The sequence below is a fragment of the Anopheles arabiensis genome, chromosome 3 (genome assembly GCF_016920715.1).
Source record: "Anopheles arabiensis isolate DONGOLA chromosome 3, AaraD3, whole genome shotgun sequence".
Taxonomy (NCBI): domain Eukaryota; kingdom Metazoa; phylum Arthropoda; class Insecta; order Diptera; family Culicidae; genus Anopheles; species Anopheles arabiensis.
The window spans coordinates 74,888,976-74,915,250 of NC_053518.1; the positions used below are offsets into that span (position 1 = coordinate 74,888,976).

At 41.4% G+C, this 26,275-nt stretch overlaps 2 protein-coding genes across 4 annotated transcripts in view; one reads left to right on the top strand and one right to left on the bottom strand.

Moving 5' to 3' along the window:
• The first annotated feature begins 2,522 nt into the window (after positions 1-2,522).
• LOC120900107 (parkin coregulated gene protein homolog) lies at positions 2,523-8,959 on the top strand. The gene is made up of 5 exons (XM_040306709.1): positions 2,523-3,352; positions 3,451-3,732; positions 3,950-4,099; positions 6,557-6,931; positions 6,992-8,959. Exons 1-4 carry the CDS (start codon positions 3,178-3,180, stop codon positions 6,715-6,717), a joined length of 768 nt encoding a protein of 255 aa, XP_040162643.1. The 5' UTR covers positions 2,523-3,177; the 3' UTR covers positions 6,718-6,931; positions 6,992-8,959.
• A 107-nt stretch (positions 8,960-9,066) lies between these two features.
• Positions 9,067-26,275, bottom strand: part of LOC120900105 (cytochrome b5 reductase 4) — a 57,515-nt gene continuing 40,306 nt past the window's right edge. For 2 of the 3 annotated variants that reach the window (XM_040306699.1, XM_040306700.1), the window contains exons 3-6: positions 23,254-23,469; positions 20,063-21,140; positions 18,050-18,139; positions 9,067-10,389 (exon numbers count right to left, since the gene is read on the bottom strand). In XM_040306699.1, coding sequence (XP_040162633.1) covers positions 10,107-10,389; positions 18,050-18,139; positions 20,063-21,140; positions 23,254-23,469 — 1,667 coding nt within the window. In that variant the 3' untranslated portion in view covers positions 9,067-10,106. The remainder of the gene's footprint in view (positions 10,390-18,049; positions 18,140-20,062; positions 21,141-23,253; positions 23,470-26,275) is intronic. The other variant, XM_040306701.1, reaches the window with a different exon arrangement.

Below are 26,275 nucleotides of genomic sequence, written 5' to 3' on the forward strand. Positions count from 1 at the left end.
CTCCCACTCCAGCACAATTGAAGTGACACCATTTCTTACACTCCTGGCACTGCACCATATCATCGATATCGTTGGGTAAACTGCACTTCACACAATCACTCTTAGTCGCGGGCATCTTGTCACTTAACTTAACTTAACTCGTGGGCACTTTACGCGTAGACTTTGAACTTTCAAGAAGTTTTTTAAGAATGTTGCGACGATCGCTTTTGCAAAGGGGTTTATTTAATAATATAATCACGAAAACCAAGCTTTTTGTAGCGAGACTTGTTTATTTGTGTTAAGCTTAAAAAACGTCTTGGCTTCTCCTTTGCGAATGAACTCGTTAAGTGTTTTTAGCGCGCTTAAATCGGTTTGACCTCTCTGACCTTAGCCGCGATTTTGTCCCTTTTTTGGAGAGCTGGTTGGTTTCTTCTAACTGATTTCCCTCTCTTTTCCACGATCTATTCCCTTTTCCACGATCTATTCTATACGCCATCTAGTGGGCATTGATGGCACCTATCATTATTCGAAATTATTGATCAATATTCGAAATCATTCGAACATCAACAATCCGCTGTCAGTTTAAAGCCGTCCCAACAACAATATCCGTTCCAACAATCGGTATGGGTTCAGTATTAGTTCCCGGACCGATATGGGTGCTTGAGATCTTAAAGCCGGCGTGCATTGTCCGTACTCGCTAGTGTAATTTCGATTTTCACTAGCGCATCTGACGGCGGCTGGTGGAAGCTTGTTTTGGTTTACATGGTTTACAATGGTCGTGCCGGATCTCAAATTTAAGTAGTATTTCCATCGTTTTTGGATGCAAAATTTGATGAAATACTTGCAAAACATATTAATACATCAATTACAAAACTTTTCCAGTCTTGTCAACGTAAAAAAACATCAGAAAAAACATATTTTCTGAAGCGGCTGCAAACTGTTTGGTAAAAAGCTTCGGTCAGACGCCGCCAGATGCGCTTACGAAAATCGAAATTACACTGCACGAGTACGGTCGATGTACCCCGGCCTTTACATCGGCATGGCTTTAGTACCAGCTCCAGGACCGGTATGGGTGCAGTATCAGTTCCGTATGGGTTCTCGACCGTTTTCAGTACCGAACTCGGTTAGTTCAAGGACCGACATGAGCTCGTGATTCAGTGATTGGTACCAGAGTAAGGGTCCGGATTCGGTTACAGGTCAACTCATGATTCGTCATAAGTTCTTAACTTGTATTGGGTTAAGAAGCTGTGTAATTTTATGTACATCTCAGAGTAAAAAGACTCTCTAAAATTTTGTTATATTTATCCATATAGTGATGGTAATTGCGCCGGTCTCGTAGTACAGTCGTCAACTCGTACGACTTAACAACATGCCCGTCATGGGTTCAATCCCCAAATAGACTGCGCCGCCATACGTAGGACTGACTATCCTGCTATGGGGGGGGGGGGGGGAATCAATTAGTCACTGAAAACCAAGCCCACAAGTGGGTACAGGCAGGCCTTGACCGACATCGGTTGTTGAGCCAAAGAAGAAGAAGAAGTGATGGTAAAAATGAAGATTTTGTTGGAATCGATACCGGCTAGTTCCGAAGTTTTCTGGAATCGATTCCGGATAGAAGGTCCAGAATCGGCTTCGGAATTGGTTCCGGAATCGGCTCCGGAAAAGGCTTCGGAATTGGTTACGGAATCGGCTCCGGAATCGGCTCCGAAGTCGGCTCCAGAATCGGTATCGGCTCCAGAATCGAAATCGGCTCCAGCATCGGAATCGGCTCCGGAATCAAAATCAGCTCCGTAATCGGAATTGGTACCGGAATAGGCTCTGAAATTGGTTCCGGAATCGGCTTCGGAATTGGTTCCGGAATTGATTCCGGAATCAGATTCGGAATAGGTTCCGGAATCGGCTTTGGAATTGGTTGCGGAATAGACTTCGGAATTGGTGCCGGAATCGGCTCCGGAATTAGAATCGGCTCCGGAATTGGAATCGGCTGCAGAATCAGAATCGGCTCCGGAATTGGCTCCGGAATCAAAATCGGCTCCGACATCGGAGTTGACTTTGAAATCAGAATTGGCTTCGAAACGGAGTCGGTTTCGGTATCTTTATAGGAATAGACTTCCCACAATTCTTATTTCAATTCAAAAATTAATTCTCATTCCGGAGCTAACTTCATTTCTGGAATCAAGCCTGATTCCGTTACCGGAGCAAATTTTGATTTCCAGGCCGATTTCGATTCCGGAGTCGATTCTGATTCCGGAGCCGATTCCGATTCTGGAATCGATTCTGGAGTCGACTCTGGAATCGGATCCTGATTCAAATCCGGAATCGGCTCTGGAATCAACTCCGGAATTGACTCCGAAATCGACTTCCAGCATCGGAATCGGCTCCGGGATTGATTCCGAACACGGAATCGGATTCTGGTAGGTCCGATTTCGAGCTCTCATCACTAGTTCCATAATCAGGTTTAATTAACATTAAATAATTATTTTTTAAAGTATTTAATTTAAAATCTCCGCTGCTCCATCAGGGTTAAATTGCAATCAAGTTGCAACTTGTCTACAAGCAAGCGCACACCCCACATTGCACACAAACCACAGCTTGTATGCGAGGCGAGCGCCGATGCGAGAAACAACACCACGCGCGCGTTTGTTCACCCATTTTTGCAGCCGCGTTACCATGGTGAGGATGGAAAACCAAAACTAAATATTTTCACACACCACTAAGGAGCTACAAGACAAAAGGAGGGGAAGAAGGTGTGTAAAAGTATGCGCACCACTCCGCGCCCCGTCATGGCCTGCTGTGTTTATTTGTTATCGTTCGCGTATCGCATCAGGGTGTGCAGGTGTGCGCGTGTAGAAGCCGTAGTACGGTCGGTCCCCGGTGTGGTGTAGTCCATCTGTGCCCTGCTGTGTGTTCTGCTGTAGGATTAAGGATTGTAAAGTGCAGAAAAAAGGAGTCTTGTGTGCACCTTCTGCTGCACAGCTGTGCGATTTTTTTGGGTATAGATATATAAATAAACCAACGAAGCGTGTTGTTCGCTTAAGACACGGAAAAGAAGACCCTTTGGCACAAACCAAAGACAGGGCGTGTGATTGTGTGTGTGTGTGTTTGTATTTCGCGTGTGTCCTTGCGCGTGGCTTTAAATAACCACCTCGGTACGGCCAACAAGCAACAAAACAAAAAAACGAAAAACCCAAAATCAGAATGGCAAAATCTGCATCCTTCCTGTTTGAGGTCCGGCCGCTGTCGGGCTCGGTTAAGGCGAAACCCGTCCGCAGTGTCAAGAGTGCCTCGGCTGCAATGCGACCCGTTCCGGCATTTTCGATCGAATCGCTCCAGAAGAACACCTACGTAATGGGGCCACCGAAGGCACAGAAGCGTAAGTCGCAGCGTGCTTTCCCCTTCTGTCGTGATGGTGCTAATTTTCTCTCTCTCTTTCTCTCTCTTTTTGTTCTTTTTTTTTAACGCCCCACCCAGAACGGTACATGATACAGCCGAAGGCGACATCGTTTCGGATGTACTACGAGCGGGGCGATCTGCCGATCAAGATGGAGTATCTGACCGGTGGCGATAAGATCGCCTGGACGGTCGACATCGACAAGCTGGACTACGGCCTGTATCTGCCCCTGTTCTTTGACGGGCTGTCGGAAACGCGCCACCCGTACAAAACGTACGCCCGGCAGGGTGTGCAGGATCTGCTGTCGCACGGCGGCGACAAGATCTATCCCGTCATTCCGCAGCTAATTATACCGATTAAGAGTGAGTGCTGAGGCGCTGCCTCGTGTCGGCGATGATTAGTTTAATTGCAATCGATCTTTCTCCAATTGGAAAATGTATGGTGGTCCCATCATCCCTCTTCATCCAATTGCAAACAGCTCCAATTAGTATTCTGGGGGGCATATTCATACCGTGCTGGTGTGCTGGTTTTTTTTTAATTGCTTCCCCTTTCTCTTCCTGCCATTCTCCCCCATCACAGATGCGCTCAACACGCGCAACGTGGAGGTGATGTGTGTTACGCTGAAAATTATTCAACAGCTCGTCATGTCGTCCGATCTCATAGGGCCCGCGCTCGTGCCGTTCTACCGCCAGCTGCTGCCAATGTTTAACGCCTACAAGGTGAAAAACAGTAAGTAGACTTCGTTTTCATGGCTTATCCATGGGTGTTTTTGGTAGCGGTGGTAATGGTGGTGGTCTGACCAAACGACATCCAATGGGTGTCACTGTGTGCGTGTGTGTGTGTTTGTGAGTGCTATCGGAGCTAATTTATCGCACAAATTCATATTGATGTGACATTAATGGATTTCCATCGTGTTTGCCACTAACGCGAGAGGATGAATTTTCCATCAGAATAAGCTGAAAACGAAACACAAACGAGCAAGACGCAATGTTCGGCTTTAAAAGTCATGTTGATCCGGGGGCTTTGGCCATCATGATGGAACCTTGAAGCTGACGCGGTTCAAGGTGTTTGCTGTAAATGAGTGATAGAGAAAGAGAGGGAGGAAAATGGTGGGAAAGATAATTTCTTTCACTTACATTTTTCAACCATTTACACGACATTCTCTTCTCTAGCCTCTGTCGGTGTCGATGGATAGAATTCCCCGTTTTTTTTGTTCGTGCAATCGTTTTGTCCTTGTTTTTGCCGGTCACTTAATGCACTAATGCGCACCTGACGTGTTGATTGCTTTGGTGTGGGAGTGCGAGAGCCTGACCCCCGTACTGACCTATCTATCCTTTATTCGTCTTCATTCTTTTCGTTTCGTGTCTGTTCACGTTGGTCGTTGTGGAAAAGAACGTTTATTTTATTTGTTTCTTTTTTTTACAAAAAAAGGAAATAAAATAAAATAAAATGCATTCAATTTAGCATTCCAAGGCCAAGGTTGTACTGTTTTTATGCCGCTGGAATCCGATTATAACTTCCGCACTTTATCGATTTGCTGGTGTGTGCAATGGAGGTGCCCAGTACTTTGTAAATAAATAATTAAATTCTCATTTTTTTTTATGGAATTCAAGACGATTGTTAGCAACATGGCTGTTTTATTGCCCCGGGAATATATAATAAAACTAGTCTTAGTGATGTTGTCAGAAGATAATTAAAATTGCATAGAATTGAATACTTTTTGTTTTAAATTTAATAGCGTTTTTTGTGGTTTAAAGAATAAATTCCAATAAGTTTTTTGAAACAAATATTTTAGTACTTTTATTATCATTATTATTATTTTCGTTATTTTTATTTATATTAATTTCACTAATATTTCTAATCTTGTTTTTTTCTATTTTTTTATTAATATTTTATTAATATTTTATTATTATTGTTATTGTTCTTATTGTTAGGTTTATTATTGTTATGTTGAATATTATTGTTAGTTTTATTACTGTCATTATTGATGTTAGTTTTATTATTATTAGTTTTGTTATTATTATTATTATTATTATTATTATTATTATTATTATTATTATTTTTATTATTATTATTTTTATTACTATAAGCATCATATATTTATATTCTTATAGGTAATTTTAATAGCTATTTCGAAAGGCGTCTAGCTTGGACTAAAGACAAGCGTTGATAGACATTTGGCAAAGATTAATGTTCTATTTTTGAAAATGTTAACAGTTTTGATCCACTTCCACTCATATTTTGCATTTTTATGCTTCTTTGTTCTTTGGTAAAGATGTCTTTTTGGAGGACCTAATACCATACCTTGAGGGGATGGATCAATAAATCACCCCCGTTTTACGAATCAAACACATTCGGGGCGGTTCCGTGGTACAGTGGTCCACTCGTACGACTTAAATACATGCCCATTATGGGTTCAAACCTTATATGATCCCAGTAGCAAGGACTGAGCATCCGTCTGCGTGGTTCTACTACTGCAAATTAGGTCTCAAAAGGCCGGCATGACTTCATAGGTCGTTACGCCCAATAGAAGAAGTGTACGACCAGGTTTTGATATAGTAGCCTTATAGTCTAGTGACTTATTATCCAAAGATAGTGAAACGTATGCCGTTGAAAGATACGGTTCAGGTTCAGAAATATAGGGTCGGCATTCTATGGAACTTGAATGACATTGTCCGAAAAGTGGAATGACTTTGTGTTGTTCATGTTTATCATAATAACTTCATAATCATAATAACAACTCATTAAGTTGGATTGGTCTGACGTGTACGGGTATAATGATAGATGTTATTGTGCAAAGAATGATGATTTAAAGGAGTACCTTTTATTATTATTAGCAGTCGATTGTATGATCTTTTTCGAAAGATGCCGTGTTTAACAATGGACTACTACCCTTTTACTCCGCAATTAAAACATTCACTCAATTTGCCTAATGCAAGCAGTAAACAATGGCATTAAACACGATATTGATACTGGACAGTTAATTATACAACCGACTTAAAAGCCAGTCCTGAATGCATCACATTACGGTTCAGTTTAATTTCCCGCTAACCAAACCCATTGGCAGCAATCCTCCTTCATCCTTCTCACGGAGTTCCTGTAAAACTTATCAACTATTAATGACAGCCATTTTGTATCATTAATTCTACCGATTTCTGTCTTTCTCTCTCTCGCGGCTCCTTTCAGTCAACTCGGGCGATGCCATCGACTACGGGCAAAAGAACAACATGAACGTGGGCGATCTAATTGACGAGACGCTGCAGGTGCTGGAGCGGCACGGCGGCGAGGACGCGTTCATCAACATTAAGTACATGGTACCGACGTACGAGTCATGCTATCTGAATTAACCACACACCACCTTGACCACCACCACCACCCATCGATCGATCGGGGTGGTATCGCGGAGAGAAAAAGAGGCGAGAGTGACCGATTTATAGTTGAATTCGCTGCCTGTCTGCCTGTTTGCCTGTCCACTATTAATGGTAGTGGATCGATTCGTAGAGAAATAGCAGCATGGCGTAGTGGAGTGCGGGTGTGAGTGTGTGTGTGTGTGTTTGTGTGGTAAGATGGATGGAACAGTGTTGTGTGTGTGGCTTAATGACTTCGATTTCGATATTGCAGGACATTCTCACGAAAGGCGATCAGCGGAGTCGTTTGTCAAGTGTCAACCTGTTTACGCTGAATGATGGTGGAGGCGCGTGCTAGGTGGTTTGGAGTTGAGGTGTGCTCACACACACAGACACACATACGTACAGAACGTAGCATATTGTGCCAAAATTAGAGTAATGAAAATATCGATTCCCGTTGGACGCCGTAAGTCTTATAAGTACACACAGGACGCAGCGACGACCTGCGGCATTTTCTTACTGCACAGGGAAATTCGAAGAGAAAGAGAGAAAGAGAAAAAAGAGAATGATTTGTAGGGGAAACTAATGACCCGGAAATCGTCACCGGATAGGATGGCGGTGTAGCCAGTAGGTAATACAATGTGTTCTTTTAGGTTAAACAAAGTTAGCGACTGGAGAGTTAATACTGTTTTCGAAGCTACACAATTACTATCACACACTAGCAATGATTACACTACATTACCACTATTGAAGATTACAAGTTACCACATTGCACAACAGGCAACGAAGCAGCTCACACATCTTTTCATGCAGAAGTAAGAGAAAGGTTGTCTGATGGGATCACCAAGGTCGCTAGAGATAGAGGGGTACATGGGTTTGATTATGGTCGCCATGATGGATTTCTATGAAGACGGACGGACCGATCTGTAGTAATTTATAAACCTTGGGGTGAATAGTAAAATGGTGTAATGTTTACAGTCTCGTAATCCTTTTAGTTTTATCGGAAATGCAAAGCCACCCTAATTCTATTCCAATTTGATTACGTTTAACAATCCTCACAAGGTATTTTACATGTATTGTTTCTATAATTTACCTTACTCAATGTTTTGGAAGGTTTCCATTTATTTGGTTGATTGTAAGGTTGCTAGATAGACTACAGGAGGGTCGTTAGTAGTGATGTGCTTTCTGGAGCGCACACCGGTCCGACTCCAACCACAAAATGGAACCACTAGATCCGCCCGGAGTAGGAGTCGCCCGGAATCGTCGGGAGTCGTTTGGAGTCGTCCGGAGTCGTTCGGAGTCGTTCGTAGTCGGAGTCGTCTGGAGTGGTTTGAAGGCGTCTGGAGTTGTCGGAGTCGTTCGGAGTTGGAGTCGTTCGGAGCCCAATGACTCTTGAAGGTCCGGACGACTCCGAAAGACTCTGGACGATTCCGAATGACTCTGGACGACTCCAAACGACTCCAGACGACTCCGACTTGATGCCATGATGACTGGAGAATTCTATGGAGATTAGCAGATAGGGAGTTATGGTTGCTAAGGACTTTGTATGAGTTGTTAAGTAACTTTGGACTCCCTAGAATGAAGATTTGTCAAAATACACTGTAGGCGGACCGACCTGTAGTAATTTATGAACCTACAGGTATGTTGGTATAAACCCAAATGAGCTTGAAAGTGCATCTAAATGACAGAAAGATAATGTAAAAAGATACAAATGTCTACTTTTTGTTATGCTTACAATAACGTTATTTTCTTCTAAATAAAACAAAAACTCGGCTGCTTATAGCAGGGCTTCAATCTCTGTTACTAGTCACAGATCCATGACAAAATTGATCCATACGAGCATACAACCCATGAGCGGTATGTTGTTAGGTCCTGCAGGGCCTTACGAATAGAACAACGAACGGATAGATAAATCAATCTATATTAACAAGTTAGTTTAATACTCTGTTGTCGATCCTCTCATGTTCAATACCCGAGAGAGCTTTAAGACATGTGTTTGATACTTTATTAATTTACTTTAAATAAAAAAAAAATGACAACGAATGCATTGCTTTTTAAAAATTAGTTTAAATTACAACAGAATAAAAAAATCTAAAAAATATAAAGTTAATGTAGAACGCAGAAAACAAATTTACAAAACATTGTGGCTTTTTCCTTTGATAAAATCCTGCCTACGGTAACAGACGGAATTACTTTGTAACGGAAACCTTCTGGTAAATATGTAATAAAAGCAGTCGTTGCAGTTTGTTTGAGTCGATTTTATCTGAAATGAAAAACCCCCATTTGTACGAAAAGAGAATTTCTCATTATCTCTCTTAACTCATTGCTAAATACAATTTTTACTTTGAAAATAGACATCTCGCTGGATCGATTTTATTAGTAGTGTATTACATTATCCTATACATTTATCCTTTGTTTTCAACCTTCCCCATTCTCTTTCCCACTAAAAAAAGGACAAAAAACGGGGTAAAAATAAAGAACATTTTCATTCCTCACGGGACAACAAATAGCGTCAACTACTCGCACACATACATATACATATACATTTTTTCGCAAATACTTGCATTTTTTAATATTAACATGGCTAAAAAGGATAACAAGTCAGTACCTTTTTTGTAGCGTGTGTGTGTATGAGTGCCTGTTTCACTTTAAGGAGGATATGCGTACAAAAATAATGGCTTTTTTCATTTCTTTGTTCTTGTGTTTACCCTTTTCCATTGTTAACAGTTAAGAGCGATGTTGAAATGAACACATTTTACATTGATTATAACATATTGTTCTAAATAAATAACATCCTGTGCTATACCCCCAGTTGCTGCATCTGTTCTAGGTCCAGTGGCGACACGTTCTACTCCTGTTTGACAACAAAACACGGAATCTTCTGCCTCTACTTTATCACCTTTATCAAGGAGCTTCTCTGCTTGAATCTGCTTTCTTCAAGAAAATTGTTTAGAAAATGAAAATTATTTAGCAAACGAAAGGCCAAGGAAACGAAGCTGCACCTATTGAGTTAATTTCGTGCCACTAAAAATGTCGTTTTGTGGTTTATAAATATTCTTCTCTAAACAGCATCTCTACATGGTGGTGCTCGCGTGACTCGCGTGGGTGCATTTACATTTTGCTACACAATTTCTGTTCTAGTTTAACAACGGCTTTTTTTTGACTGGGGGTGCACTTTGTGCTAAAACCTCTATCTGATCGGTGAAGTGATTAATGCGTCGTGTACTAAAACGTCTCTGCTATTTGTGTTTTGCTCTCTCCTTTTTTGGAAAGATTTTTGCTTGTGTTTGCTGTTGCTTGTGATGTATTTTGTGTGTGTGCAGTGTAGCAATGGTTCTATCACAATGTCGTCATAACACGCCTTTTCTCCCCCTTCTTTCCATCATCATCTAACCCTGAAAGCAGTGCAGATGCTTTGGATTGTGGTCGGGCATCTGCTGGAAGTACTGCTGGCACAGTTCGTTGAACGGTTTCGGACCGCACAGACAGCAGTAGCTGGCGTACAGCGGTGAATCCTTTGTCGTCAGCTGACGGATGATGTCCGGCGTCACTCGCCCGTGGACAAGGGTTGAACGGTTTCCCTCACTGTCAGTAGCAGCAGCAGCAGCAGCAGCAGCAGGTGCGGTTGGTTCCGGTAGTTCCACTTCCGATAAGTAATGCTTCAGGGTGAATCTGGAGAAGATAGAGAGGAACGGTGGTGTGAAAACGATTTTATTAAGTTATATCAGATTGGATTCGGTTGACAGAGAGAAAAAGAATTTGTAGGGGAAGAAGGGGAAAGGTTTTTGTTTTCCATTCAACGCTGCTAAACGTTCCTATTTGAAGAGCGTTTTTAGTTTGAAAAATGTTTTTTTTTTTGCTTAGATTCAAACCTGCAGACAGCAATAACCTTTTGACTGATATGGAGGTGTGTGGGGAAGAAATTTCCCATTTCAGTGCTTCTTAGTACGGTTTAGCAGATGCCGCTGGAACAGTAGATTTTTTTTAAAAATAATTTGCGCAGATATTTCAAGTGTTTTTTTTCTGATGTTTTCGGGCAGGATTTTCATCTAGACAGCAATTCTCTTATAAATTCATTTCTAAAATTTTCGTCGCTCTCTGGGCTTCTAACTCATAATAACTACTTTGAAATCAGGCAATGACCATTTCCATTACAAGGTTTCGAATCATATAAGGCAGGGGTCTCCAAACTTTTTAGTTCGCGGGCCGCATTGCTTCATAATCAACCTTGTTATGGGCCATTTTGACGCTACTTTTAGAATGAGTGGAAGTTCAAATCTCGTTTTAATAAGAAAATACTATTGAAATATATCAAATTTCTTCAGCTTTCTTTAATGGAATCTTGATAATTTAATCTTTCAGAAGTAAAAAAAATAATCTGTTAGAAAAGATAGCTATTTAATTTAACCTTAACTCACCCCTCGCGGGCCGCATTAAAGGCGCTTGAGGGCCGCATGCGGCCCGCGGGCCGTAGTTTGGAGACCCCTGATATAAGGGAATAGTTCATTCACTTAGGGGAATGTTGCAAATCAGTAGTGGAATATTGCATGCAAGCTGTGGATGTTTGCAATCACTTAGGGGAGTGTTGCAATCGATTAGGGGAATTTTGCAAGCGTACTGTGGAGCTGTCATCAGACTGTGGGTGCCGCTGTAAATACCTCAACACATTTTCGTTGATTTAACTACCTCATCATGTTTAATTATGGCTCCACAGCAGGATTTATTTAGCTTATCATGTGTACAGTTGAATGCCACACGAAAACAACTCCAAATGATGTTTTTTAGAAAACATCATCGGTATCAATTCGATGCTTTTTACACCGGCACACACCGTCTGATGACAGCTAAACAGGATGCTTGTAAAATTCCCCTAATGGATTGCAACACTCTCCTATATGATTACAAACTTCCACAGCTTGCATGCAACATTCCCCTACCGATTTGCAACATTCCCCTAACCGATTGAACTAATACTTATATGATTCTTATACGATTCGAAACCCTGTATGTTTAGTTTGTTAAAGACAAACAAGAACACGATATAAATTATCTATCTTAGGGTTAAGGTAGGTAACTGCCTTGTCATAGCTAGGAACGGTTCGCTGTATCCAGCGCCTGATCTCATCAATATGTCAGTTGCGATAGCGAAGAAGTATCGAAGGCGTGTAGATGTTGATCCTTTCTAATGAACTAGGAACGAAACGAATTCGTTTTTTGTGTTTTTTAGCAACAAATACACATTGATTTATCCTTAGAACTATGTTCCCAAGTCATCGGTCAGTCCCAAAGCCTAGTCTGTAGGCCAAGTAGAAGGCAACGCGAGCGATAATTTGGCAGTCCTCTAAATTGATCGCATTTTAAAGTAAAGGCTCTTAAGCTTTCGTTTTTTCGTTGCCTCTATCTTGTTTATTATTTATCTTAGTAGGAATAGTTCGGGAATCGTAATACCGAGCAGTACACTCCACGCATGAGCGCACAAGACAAGTAAGTAACGACTAAAGACATTAGACATCACCTGCATTCACGGAATTGTTTAAAGATAAATCCTATAATCTTATAAGCCTTGCCAAGAGTGTTGTTAATATGTAAACGGAAATTCAAACTATAGTCGCGTGTAACGCCTAGATCACAATCTTCCTGACAATGTTCTAACACACTACCTAACAACGGATACCATTTGAGGAAATTAAGTTTGAAAACGGGGATATTTAGTCTTGACCATACTGTTGAATCATTTCCATTGAACAACTACATAAGCTGTAATAGGGTCTTGTGCCTTCTGTTCTTGTGGATGCGTATGCGTTTAACATCGATACCGGAGCCTGGCAACGCTGATACGCTGCACAACAGTGGAATCACCATACAATTCGTATATCTCGTCGTAGCTTAATAGCATAATAAAAAAAACTAATTTAAAAAAAGAGCTCCTCATATATTCTCCATTAAATTCAACTGCAATAAATTTTTTTCTTAATATCATGTAAATTTCATGTTTTAAAAGCGGCCCAAAAACTAAAACAGCTTTTCCTTCTCGACAACACTATTCAGATGCAAATTCCCTTCCAAACCGGAAAAAAGGAAGCAAATTTTATACAGCTCCCAACGAAGCTCTACCTCGACCACCACCACACCAGACAGCAGTAGCCGCATGTTTTAACTCGTTGCTGGAACCATTTCCCAACAGGCTGACAGATAGCAAGACACGGGGACACAGAGGCTGCAGATGATATGTTAATTTAATTTCTAGCACTGACTTAAAATAGAAACTTTCATCCGGCCCTACCCCAGACGACCCATGTCCGGTCCAGATTTCACTCAATTCGATACGCCACCACACACCGAGCCACCCGAGAGCGGTGGCTTTCCACGGGAGTTGCCGGCTCCGAAGGAAGTACGCTCAAGTTAGATTAAACGTACTTGCCTTGCAACGCTGAAGAGCGTCGTAATTGTCCTCGGCTACCCACAAGCTCCGCTTTGCTCTGTAATGGAGTTTGTTACCCAGTCTTCGACTTCGGCCGGGGACCGACCGTGCCACCACCAACCAACGTTGCTTCATCATCTGATCGATCGTTGGGCACCGCGCACAGAGTGCAAGAAACGAGGGATCTCGCTCTTCCTCGCTTGCCGTGAATGCTAGTCACTCGATGATGATGCAGCAAGCGGTATTACTGTACGGTAGTGCAGCGTCATCAGTGCGCTACAGGAACGTAGTGCAGTGGACGGGGTACGTTGGGTGGGCAGGCAAGAGCGGAAAACCCGTTTCGTGGTGGTGGAAGTTTCATAAACAATTTCGTTCCCATAAAGCAAGCAACTAATTAATGCGAGCCAGCAAGTTCAGCATCTCACGGAGTCGCGGAGTAGTGCACGGGGGGAGGAGGGTGGCATTTCCTGTTGGGATGCTCTGCGTCTATGCTGCTATGGAGCAGAAACTGTACAAAAATCGATGGATCGTTCTCACAAAACTGTACATATGCAGCATGTATGCAGGTGGAATAATGAATGAGTAGTCACAAATGACTTTTACATGAAAGTATAATTATCAAAATTCTCTTTTAAACTGATCATTTTCTCTTGGCTGTCAAGCTACAGAATTTTAGCATCAATTCTGCTGCAAAAATACGCAAAATTTCACATTGTTTTTATGAAAGTCTTCTTCCTCTTAATGGCTTTAGTTAATTTTAGTTAATTTTCAACCATTATAACTTCATCGACTGCATTATTGTTTTATGGTTTTAATTTGGGAGAGTAAAAACCATTTAGACAGTTCTTTCTTCATTCTTTCAGGATGTTATTGAAATGACCAACATTTCATTTGCTCTACATTGTTTCCATTTACTACGATAATTTGTTTACACTTGTTTATGAGTTGAGTTTATGTTTGAGCGTATTTAGTACTATAAATATTGGGGTCCTTTCCGTTTTAAGTTCGTAGGCTGAAATTTCAGCCTGTCAGCTGTTTGCATTGTATAGCAGTTTTCGAGCAGCTATCTAAGTGGGTATAACATCCAGGTGGGCTTATCCCAAGGTGTATGAATTTAGAAGGGTGGTTTTTATCGCTTCTGTTTTTGAATGAATATTTTAAGAGTTTTTTTTATGTATTTGTCAAGCTTCCAGAAGGCTTGTTTGAGCAAAAAATTTCACCCATCCTGTCAAAAAGTGATATTCAAATTTGGTTGTAAAAAACATGCTTTGAGACCATCTGGACTACATACACTTTGATTCTGGATTCCATCACCAGATCTCTTTACTGCACCTTGGGATAAATGTAAACATCACCTTGTTTTGCTATTTTTCGAGCAGGTACTCGAATCTAATTCTAGCTTTGAGGCTAGAATAATCTAGACTAAAAATTGCAGGCTAGTTTTGTGTGTGTGGTTTTGTATGCAGTGTTTACATGATTTCAGCCCCCAACTGTCAAACTCCATACAAAAAACTGACTAGAATCGTGAAGGGCTCCAACGGGTTAATTATTGGTATTTCCACCAAATTTCGACCAAGATTTTGTTTAGTTTGAGCGGGTCTGTTGGAATTTTCTCAGTTTAAGATAATTGTTTACGATATTCAATTATGCTATTGTAGCGTCGAAAATACGATTAATACTGAATATTATTTAGGTGCAATTCAATTAGATTTCACAGGATGGGTGTAATATATTTTGGTTGTAAAAAGAAAACAGGTAATTTCCAATATGATCATTTCATGGCAATGGCATGGAAATGAAATTATATTCTGTTTTTTCTGCGATCAAATCAGATGTTGGGGAAACGTATTACATTTTAATCCAATTTGTTTTTAAACAATTTGTTTAAATTTATTCAATATAATTTTTTATTAAGTTTAATCAAAATAATTATTGCTCCATTTGTTTACATATATTGCATGTGTTGTTCAAAATATTCTTTAGCACCTGTTTTGGGAGATAATACGTTAAGTAATTTAATCAAATTACCAGATACAATAAATGTCAATTTTATTTCAATATCACAAATGCTTTTTGGTCAGCCGAATAGATGTTCCATGCGAAAACTGAAAGCAGGACGGGAAAGATACAAAGCACAAGTTACGAGAGACTCATCTGGCCCGGTGGCAGCTTAGTTGATATCTCTGACAGAGTGAGCCAGCAATAAATAATCGTGCAAAGTTGGTAGCAATATTTTAGCTTTTTTATTTACCCTCTTTTAGACACTTTATATCAGTTTTTTGATAAATATTTACTCAGCAAGAACATGAAGTATTACTGTCGGTGTTCAATTGACATTGGCACATTGTCTATAATTGGGCAAGGGATTTGTCGAAAGCAATGGATAGTTCATACATTGATCGCTACTCTCTCGGCAATTATCTTTCCTAAATGCCTCACTACCGGGTTCAGATTATCAAAGTTTATCAAAGTTTATGGAAGCACACGACACACAGCAAAGTTTTTTTTTCCAATTGCCCCCCGGAACGATAATGTTGTTATCGGAGGTAAGTTCCGTTCGTAACTTATGTACATTTATCCGCACTTTAGGGCAAGAGCAGTAGTAACCCTCCCGCCGGGAATTGGCATGTTATGAAATCGGCTGTCAAAACACGAACGCTGCAAAAGCTCTCGGGAGTGCTCGTTGCTTTCCACGCAGTAATGTCGGACGTATTGCACGTATGTGCGGATATGTGTGCCCAAGAGCCCGCAGGGGGAGAGTTTGTGAGGAAAGTTGTTTGATGTTATTATGGGTACGTTCTGAGTGAATTCGGAGTGTAAATACAAACTGGATGGTTATGGGAAGGATATTTGTAGATTGAATAAAGGGAATAAAATGTTATGGGTTACTTGTTTCAATGGATAAGTTTATATAAATAAGTTGGGTAAAGGAATAGTATTGGGTTTAGAATCAGTTCTTGAAACGATGTCGATTTGAAATCGGTTCCAGGATCGTTATGGGTTCTTTATAAGATCTAGAACAATGCAGGATTAGTTCCAGGATCGGTATGAGTTGCAAAACTAGTATTGTTTTAGAATCAGTATAGGACAGGATAGGATATAAGTATGTTTTAAGGATCAGTTCCATGACTTATATAGATTTGGAATCAATGACAGGTCCAATGCATTTCCAGGAGTTCCAAGATTGATATAGGTTAAAGATCAAGTTCAAGATCGTTAAGAAATCAGGAAAAGTTACCGAGCTATTAATAATTGTTAATCAGTTCCAGGGTTCATATGGGACCGGATTAGTACCTGAACTGATAACGGTAGGATATCATTTCCAGGAGCAGCAAGAATTCTAAAACTCTGTTCCCAAAAAGGTATAGATTACCTATTTCATTGATTTGGATTCAGTTACAGGACCAACGCGCGTCTAGTATCAGTTCCAAGACCGCTATTGTTTCAAGATCAGGTTCAAAATCGATATGAGATCATTAGATATCAGATCAGTTACAGAACTACTAATAACTTTGGAATAACTCCAGGGCAATAAAGGACCAGATCAGTATCTGAACCGATATGGGTTCGGTATCAATAACTGAAATTTGGTATCATTTCCAGTAGCATTATGAACTGGGATGCAGTTCCAGGAATGGTATGGATTATGGATCAATTTCATGTCCTACATGGTTATCAGTTAGATTACTATTGCTGCTTCTGGTTTAGTTCCAGAATCGGAATTCTGAGTCCTGGTAAAACCATTAATTTGACTAAAACCAATCTGAGAATGCTGGTTGGAGGGAAACGCATACAATGGTATGCTTTTGACGATAACCATTATTTTACTTATTCAATGTCAATAGTGCTTGATTAGAAGCTGAAATATGCTTCAATTTTTCAAACATAATGTCGAAGAACATCCATAATTAATGGATGAATAAGTAACATATATAAATCTCGCTTTAATGAGCTTTAATATTCTCTCTAAACCAAGTTTCTTTAACATTGTTGATTGAGAGCCTGGTCCTGTTTTTTTGTTGCGTATTATTTCTTATCCAACTCTCCATCAAATGTAAAATTATTCATGCTCGTTTAGTTTCATTGCAAAAACGGTAAACCAAACCCGTGGTTCAGATTTACAGAAAAAGCAAGAATGTCAATTATTCCAAACACTTCCAAAAGTGTTCCGAATTGTATCCACTTTGATTATGCCTATTAGGTATAAGGCGTTATGCGTTATTAGGTAAGGCAAATCAAATCCCTTTTGCAAGTCAATTAGAACTCTCACGGCAAAATGTTTCTGGTATATTCCGAACCATATCGTAACAGAAAAAAACACACACACAACGAAAACTGCCACCAATATTTACCCATTGCATCATTGAGAGTGTTTTGCCTTCGTTATGCGTTCAGTTGAGCAATGATTGGAATAGGTTCCACGTTCGATCGTAGAAACCTTCGCTGTACTGTTTTTTGTGTTCTTTCTCTCCCTTGCAAAAGCGAAATGGTGGTAACAATCATGAATAATTCAGCTCGAAACGTTCACGTGCAACGTGGTGTTACCGGTGCTCGCCAAAACCATGGCGTGGATTGTCGTCCACATCCGGAAAGGGTTTGAAGTGCGTTGTGATAAGAAACCACCCCATCTATAGACAGCAAATGACGCTTGTGTCCATGAATTTGGCAGCGAGTTCATATATTTGTGTCTCCTCTTGCATTCGCTTTAAGTGGATTTGGGTTTTTTTTTGTTTTTGCATCCATGCGTCCAGGAACTGTTACTGTACTGGTAGTGAACCACTCGAACGATCAAGCACACTGAGTACGACGCACATACGGTCAAACATACATACACACACACACACAGCTAAAACGGAAACCGCCCGAACACCGTGTGCTGGTGCTCTTCGGATTGTCAGGATAATAAATTACCTTTTGTCCTTTTTGCATAAATTTTCCAGCATCTCTCGGCACCAGATATCCGCCTCGGTTTTGTTGAAGTACAGCAGACAGATGTGCTCACTGTGAATGGTGATCGAAAGAGGAAAACAAAAATGAAACAAAAATTGAGTTACGTCAATGGTTTCAGGTGGGAACTATACGTTAAGCGTAACAATTGGGCTTTACTCTTTTTTTCTCTCGTTTGCTTTTCAGTTGGGTTCTAGATTTTTTGTTTTTTTTTTTTGTTGTTGAATATATGTGTGTTCAGTACACGGCTGTGTTGTTACAGCCTATGTAAATGGGGTTGAAAATGGAACCATTTATTGGACGCATTTCGCATCCCACATACCATCATTCCCCCCTTCGCTTTGCCTTCCGGGAAAATGGGCAGCAATATTTTTCCACGTACAATGGATTGAGGGAGATTCTAACGTAAGGCAATTGAATTATGGATTTTTTATGTGTTCAACACGCTTCAACACACGGGCTGCGCTTTCGGGGGGTGAAGGATTACGCACGCCAGACTTTTCAGTATTAAACCTCTACTACTACCCCTGGGTGTTAATTTCAATGCAATGCTCAATGTGCAAAATTAAATTCGTTCATATACCCAATTTCCAATTACGCTGTGGAAAGTAAATTTCACAATCACAATCCATTTGCGGTTATACACGGTTTTCGGGTTGGCGTTTGTGGACTCATTTTAATGATGCGCGTGAGCATCATCGTCGTCACTGTCGTCCTTAACCGCTGGACCACAGTTTTGGAGAGCTGGCAAACCAACCGAGCTTATTTTCCAATTAGTTTGCAACCGAGCGGAGCGTGGTTAGAGTCAACGGAAAATTCCACTCCACTCCAATCCCAATCACAGCCGAGCAGTTACCGCGCAAAAAAGGGTTTCGGTACGCTATTTGTCTGGTTGCTGGCGTACCCGAAGCAGAGCAAGCGAAGCGAAGAGTTTAGTTTGGCTTTGTTTGTTGTGGCTTGGTAGATTGGTTCTCGAAAAAGGGAAATGTAAATTGATTGATATAAATCTCAATCCCCACTCTCTGTTGGAGTCGTTGCGGTCCGTTATTAATCAAATTATGTTTTGTGCAAAACTGGTGAACTTTTGGGAAAGAGTTTCAAACTAATTACTTAGGCTAACTGCAACCGTTGCTACCCTTTGCCTGAACCTCCGCGCTAGCGTTTAGCGGACATTTTAGGCACTTGTTGGTGACGAAACCAGTTAACTCCAGGTTCATGAACGTGAATTATTGTTGAAAGTGAATTTTTGAGTGTGCGTCTCTCCAATTATTCATTAATATTCGTTTTTGTTTCAAAGTTTTCAAAGATGTTTGTATCTTTCAAGATGAATAGTTTACAGGGTTCTGTAGGAGTTCTCATAGCTGTGGGACATTTTATTGACTCTTTCTTATGCGACATAAACCTATTGTAATGGGAATTGGACTCTAGCGCACCCTTGTTGAACAAATCTAACTGGAATTTCTAAAGAGACCGTTCGAAACGGGTGCCATAGAGTCCAATTCCCACAATATGAAGTTCACTTCCCATAATAAGAGTCAAAGAAGTGCCACATAACTATGAGAAGCCATGGAAAACCCTGTAATGAATCAGTATCTTAAGATTTGTCCTGCTTTGCCGCTGCAATGTGCACGGTTGAATGAAACGGTTGAAATCGAATTTGTTCTAATTAGTACCACAGTTTGTTTCCGCTGTACGTTTTTTGTGTACTTTATTGAAACTATGATTAAGGCATTAAGGCAGATCAATGCTTGTTGATTTGCCCACACGTCCGAAGATCACATCAAGAAGTGTAATCAATGCTGCAAACGATAACGCTTAAGATATTTATGAATCTTTAGAGATTTAAGCTTGTTTAGAGGTCCATGATTCTGTTAGGTTGTGTTAGGTTCACGACTTTCGAGATTAGAAAGCTCATGGCCAATGAGGCATCCAGCCTAGATAAACCAAACATAATCTCGAGACGCCCCACATACTCACATACGATTGCTGTTCCGTTCGAGCAGATAGTGCAGTAAGGCCAGCATCGGCGTCAGTCCACTGCCGGCGGCCAGCAGTGCAAAGCGATTGTGATGCCGCAGCTTGCTCAGCGCAAAGTTCCCGCTCGGCTGGGACACCTGCAGCGACGTGCCGAGCGGTACCGGGCGGGTCAGATGCTTCGACAGGCACCCGTCCTGGTACGATTTCACCAGCAGCGGTATGAAAGTGCCCGGACAGTCCGTACTGACGCAGCTGGCCGGCACGGGTGTGTAGCTCCGGGACACGTACTCGCCGTCGATCGAAGCCGACACCGACACGTGATGCCCGACGGGTGTCACCTGCAGCAGGCTGTTGTTTTTCGGCCGCAACAGCAGCGCACAGGAATCGTGCGTAATTTCAACGCGCGTTGCCACGTCGTACTCGTGCAGCTGTAGCTCACAGTTTTCCCGCCGCTCGTACGTCATCTGCCCGTAGCTGGTCCACAGGGCGGGGCAGAGCTTGTTAAACATTAGCTCGATTTTGCCCGATTCGAGCGACGTACGGACGGTACACGGCCACCGGACGTTGTTGGCGAGATGGAACCGGTACCGGTGCTGGACGCTCGACTCGAGCAGTATGTTTACCGTCACCTCGAGATGGTCGACGCACTCCACCATCACGCCCGGGTTGGCAAGCGAGCGGGTGTAGAAGATGAGCGTCAGTTCGGCAGTCTTCTGGATCCAGTCAAACCGTGGCACGATCGGTATGGACAGCTTCAGCGAATCGTCACTGGCCGAGCTGACGATCGATGGCGGTGGGGGCGTGGTGGACGCCGTATCAGTCGTATCCTTGGTGGGCGTTGGTGGCGACGTTGGTGTGGCAGTGACGCTCAGCTTGGACGCTTGGGCAAACGAGGGCGGTGGCGGTGGTAGCTTACTGTTCGGGTTGGTGCTGCTGTCCGCCAGATTGATGGTAATCGTGTTGCGCAGTGGACCGATGTAGCACTTTGCCAGCAGGGATTCGTAGTTCACCCAGGCGTGCACCTCCTCGAACAGTCTTGTTGCATCCTTGCCGGCACCACGCATCAGCTCATCGGCTCCTGGAAGGGAAATGAAATAATTAGTAAATCCGGATCAAGCGACATTGGGTCGAGCTTTCAAAAAGATATTCTTGCACTTATGAAGACAGTATAAATAGTGTTTAAAGATTGAAGAGCCCCAAATTCTAATTCTAGTTTACCCGAATATTAGGATGTTTAGTTCGCATCGTTTATTTTTTCCTAAAACAATTAGATGTCATTCATCAATTACGTAATGCTAAATTGCGAATTTCTGATCCCATTACCCCTAGTGTCACTCAAATTGTGACCCCATCCTCATCTATATTTTTGCTTTTTTTTTTAAAAAAAAACCGTGCGACAGTCGCAAAAACATCTGAGAAAATCGCAAAAAATAAGTTGCGTTTGTCACAAAATAACAAAATAACTCAAATATTTTGCAATTGTTCTAAACATATCTGCGATTATTGCAAAACAAAAAAATCTACCATTGTCGCATAAACAATTTGCCATAGTCGCAAAACAATCTGCGAATGATGATGATAAGTCCCACCTCTTTCCCCAACATAGGCTTGAGAATCCAACTAATGATCCAGCGCACTACTTATCAGAACACAACTGCAACATGCATATGGCCAGTTCCACTAGTGCCAATCGTTGGCTCTAGGGCACTACCTTCCAAAGCAGGTGAACCTAATGTATCTGGAATTGGCCACTTACAATCATCAATAAGTGAATCCTGATGTGACCTGGATTGCAAACCGTAAATTCCCCCAAATAGATCCCGAATATCGACTTGTACGCGCGCGTGTCTCAAACCTATGTTGACTCTTTCATACATATATATTTTTAATTTTCATTATGATATATAAAGAAAAATCTTATCATCATCACGAAGATCAAGATGACAACTGCAGTTAAACATTTAATGGGACATCTACACATATTTCACATCATATAGTTTGTTTGACATATATGACGCACTTACGTTTGAAATCCGACAAGCTTCTCGCATTCTTAATTTCACCGGGTAAACTGTTGTACCGTTGAATACCTTTGTAAAACAAAGAGTTTCTGGCACTTAGGGAATGCAAGTTAGGTACCCTGGGCTCATTTGCCCTGCATGTATGGTGCCAATGTACATGCTCTCCCCCAGATACCCAGACAACAGGCCTTTTAACATTTTAAATATAAAAGTCATGGTCTGGTACACAATCCGCTGCTCTACTGACATCCATTCAAGAATATCTAGCATAACCGCAGACGGCGTACGTCGATCGCACCCCATAATTAACCTCATGATACGGTTTTGCAACCTTTGAAGTCTTTTAATTTTACCTTTGTTGCCAAGAAACAAAATGGATGAGCAGAAGGCAAAGTGCGGCGAGATCAATGATTTGTAGAGATGAACTTTCCCAAAAAAATCGAGATCCTTCGCCAATATACTTATCACTCCACAGTTCTTTGCCACTTTAGCGATGACCCAGTGAATGTGAGCGTGGAACTTCAACCTGTCGTCTAGGATAACTCCCAGGTATTTAGCCTGTCTAACTCTTTCGATTAGTTCCGAATTTAGTACGATAGATGGAGGTTCTTCCAATTTTTTGCATTGTCGTTAAAATGTTTTGAACTTGCTGTAAAAATATCTGCGACCGTCGCAAACAAATATTACAATTGCGATATTTTTGCGACAATCGAAACATATTTTTGCGACAGGTGTTTTTTTTTATGCGACAATCGCATAATATTTTTACGACATTCTCAGACTTTTTTGCGACAATAGTTTATACCGTTGTAATGCTACGTAATCGATTCTTATAAAGACATTCGTGTCCCATCATATTTTCCTGAAAACTGCTTTGATATTAAGATCTGAGATCATCCCTTACATCCACTATCAAGCAGACAGATATTTTTATTAAATATAAATACCCGTTAATAACTTTATCCTTGTAATCAAACGAGGGGGCCTTTGCTTTTAAATAATTATGCCAAAGCCAATCCTTAACCCTCCTCTGAAAGGACAGTTTATTAATAGGGTTTCCATCATTCAAACCCATCTAAAACATCGTCATCCAGCATCATCACTCACCGCTCTGGTACCTAATTAACTGTAGCAAATTAAAGAAGAAAACAAAAAAAAACAACGACTTACCTCCGGGATGAAAGTTCATGTATCGCGTCACGTTGTACACCTTCCCCCGTATTGCCATCCAGGCGTCTTCCGCCCGATCGTGCTTGGCAAGCTCCGCATGGCTGACGGGTACGATGCGGCCCCCGGTGCCGGTCAGATCGGTGCCCGAGTTGCCCAGCCGGATCCAGTCCATCAGCGAATGGCCCGGCTTCAGTGCGGTTTTGTTCCGAGGGTTGCCTGCGGAAATTAATCGAAGAAAGCCACAAAGACACACACAGACACACACATTTTATTAACAAAATCCGTTTTCATCGTGTTTCTAATGATAGGTCGGTATAAATTGCTCAACATGCAGAAGAGCAGAACTACAGAAGGAGAAAGCGAAAGATTCTTCAGAGAAAAAAGTAGAGCGAGAGCTTCATCGTCACGCCATCCGGAAGACTCCACTGAAAAACCCTCACCATACCAACGAACACAGCAGAACACAGAACTAACGACAGCAGAGGGTAAACTCGGCAAGCGGTTTGAATCATAAATTATGAATATCCGGGCTCTGTCACGCGAAACGTGCTCCCGTTCATCGTAATGTCCCTCCCAAGGCCTGGGGGCGTTAGCCCTTTGGGCAAGATTTTCGATGGTTTAACACAAACATAAACTGAGAACCCTCTCCCCTCTGCAGTCGCCACCACAAAATGGAGGAATTCTTGGGTGCTAACTGCTCCACCCCCTCCCGTGCGAACGGCACACGATCGAACGCATCCGGTGTGTTTTATTTGAACTCGAATGAATGTGTAATCTATTATTCAGGGCACCGAGAAACCAATCTTCATCGTTCACACGAAACAGCAAGTATAATGTAGAGCTACAACCACAACAAAAAACACACTCTGGTGAGAATAACTGACAAATGATAGGAAGTACGAAAGTAGTCCTGGCCATTGAAAAGGGTGGGTTGTTTGATGGGACCCGGTTAGGATCGCAAAAAAGAGCGGAATAAGCATCCCAGCGATTATAGGTAATGGCCATTGGGTTGCGCTAGCGGCATTCATGGGATCTAAAGCGGATGTGTGGTGGTATAGGTGGAGATTATGGAATGCGAAATGGATGCAAAATATGCTTCACCTATGGACAGCGTGTGGCCGCAAAACGTGATGGACCAGTCATTCCTACCGATGAGTCTGCATCCATCGTTTTCAGGACGTTCGCAGCAAGGGCAAACCGAGTTGACGCATTCCACATTTTGACGTGTTGGCAATATCGAAGCATCGAAGGTGGGAGTTGACGAGTGTTTTTTATGCATACATTTTTACCTCCTTTACGTGTACGTGACATTTTTCCTGTATTGAGTGATGTAAGGTAAATGTGAAAGGTGTCGGTACATCTAAGCGGAGTTTAAGAGAGTTGTGTGCTTAAATTCAGATCCATTTTGCAATACGTAGGTTTTATTTTCAAATATAAAAATAAGTTCCAACTATTGAAGATATAATCTTCCATTTTCGTGGTCACGAGGAAGTAATAGTTCTGAAGTATCCAAATATTAGGATTATCAATAATACGTTAGTAGCGTTTTTGATGTCAGGCAACATGGCAAAATTTTGAAGTATCATCTTTATACTTTCGTTTACACTACTTGTAATTTCGCTACAGTTAATATAACATTGTTTTTGCAAGCTCCAAACATGGCCAGTCATCGTATGTTATTGGAAGTTTATGGTACTCATGATTTATCTGAATCAAGCTATCGGCAATGGTTTTCCAGGTGAAAAATTGTAGTTATGGTGATACTCAGAAAGGTTGATGTGTCCAATACATGCTTGGTAACATATTAGCAATCAACGCTTGGTCAGTCATTTTGTCATGACTTTTTTTTTGCTGTGATCAGTTTTGCAAAATGTCACTGACATAGCCATGACAAATTCCGACAGAAACAAAATCATGTCATCGTGATGATACTATGATGATCATAGGCGAGCCTCAAACAGTTGGTGCGACCATCACATGCTTGGTGTCATTGTGAGCAACCAACTCTTGGTCAGTAGTCACTTGGTCGCGACATTTTCAGTCGGTGATCATCGCGATGGTCACTGGAGATATGCGGTGCGTGCGAGTGATTCCAAGAAACAAAATGAGCATGTTTTCTCGATCTTTTTGAGCCGACTGATAATCAAAACAGATAGAGGGAGAAAGCATGCTCATTTTGTTGCTAGAGCCCACGCGCCAAGTATATTCCAAGAATGTCGCGATTATCGTCGACAATAATGTCGTGACCAAGTGAGTGATCAAAAGTTGGGTGCTAAACTAAATGTCACCAAGCATGTGATTGATTCTCCAACTGTTTGAGTATTGTCACTGATCATCTCAGTTGTGTACGTGATCTGATGTGAGCTTCGTTTCAGTCATGAGTGTTGATGACTGAAACAGTGGCATTTGGCAGCACTGTTCACAGCCAGAAAAAAATCATGATTATGCTTGTGCCGGCATTAAGCTAAGCTTGTCAGTCAGAATATCGCGGGGACTCAAAAATTCACATGTCGTTTTCAGCAGGTCATGACGCACTATTATTATTGACAATCAGCAATGAGCATCAAGCTACCACAGATATGTTCATTGTTTTCGTTTGTGAAAATCTCGTGATACTCATGACATTTTGCAGCACTGACTGCAAGTCATATCCGATTGGATACAAAATTTAACTTAAAGATGTAAAAAAGCTGCAGAAAAGAACGTTCCTTTTCCAGCTTTTGTCCCTTTTATTATATTTAATCCCAGAATCGCTTCATGTTTCGGCCATGTGTCTTAATTTGATGTTGTTGTAAAGGCAGCATTGAAACTGGCAGCCCTTGCTCTCTAGCTGCGGTCTTAATCTTCTCTCACCGTTCTTCTCCTTGATGCTATTTCGCTTTGGGCCAAAACATAGGACTTGTTTTTTGTGTTTTTTTTTTGTTTTGTGTTACAACAGCACATTACAACACAAATGATTTGAGGGAATGACGGAAAATTAAGATAAAACCCCGTCCCATCATAAACCAACACAAAAATCGCA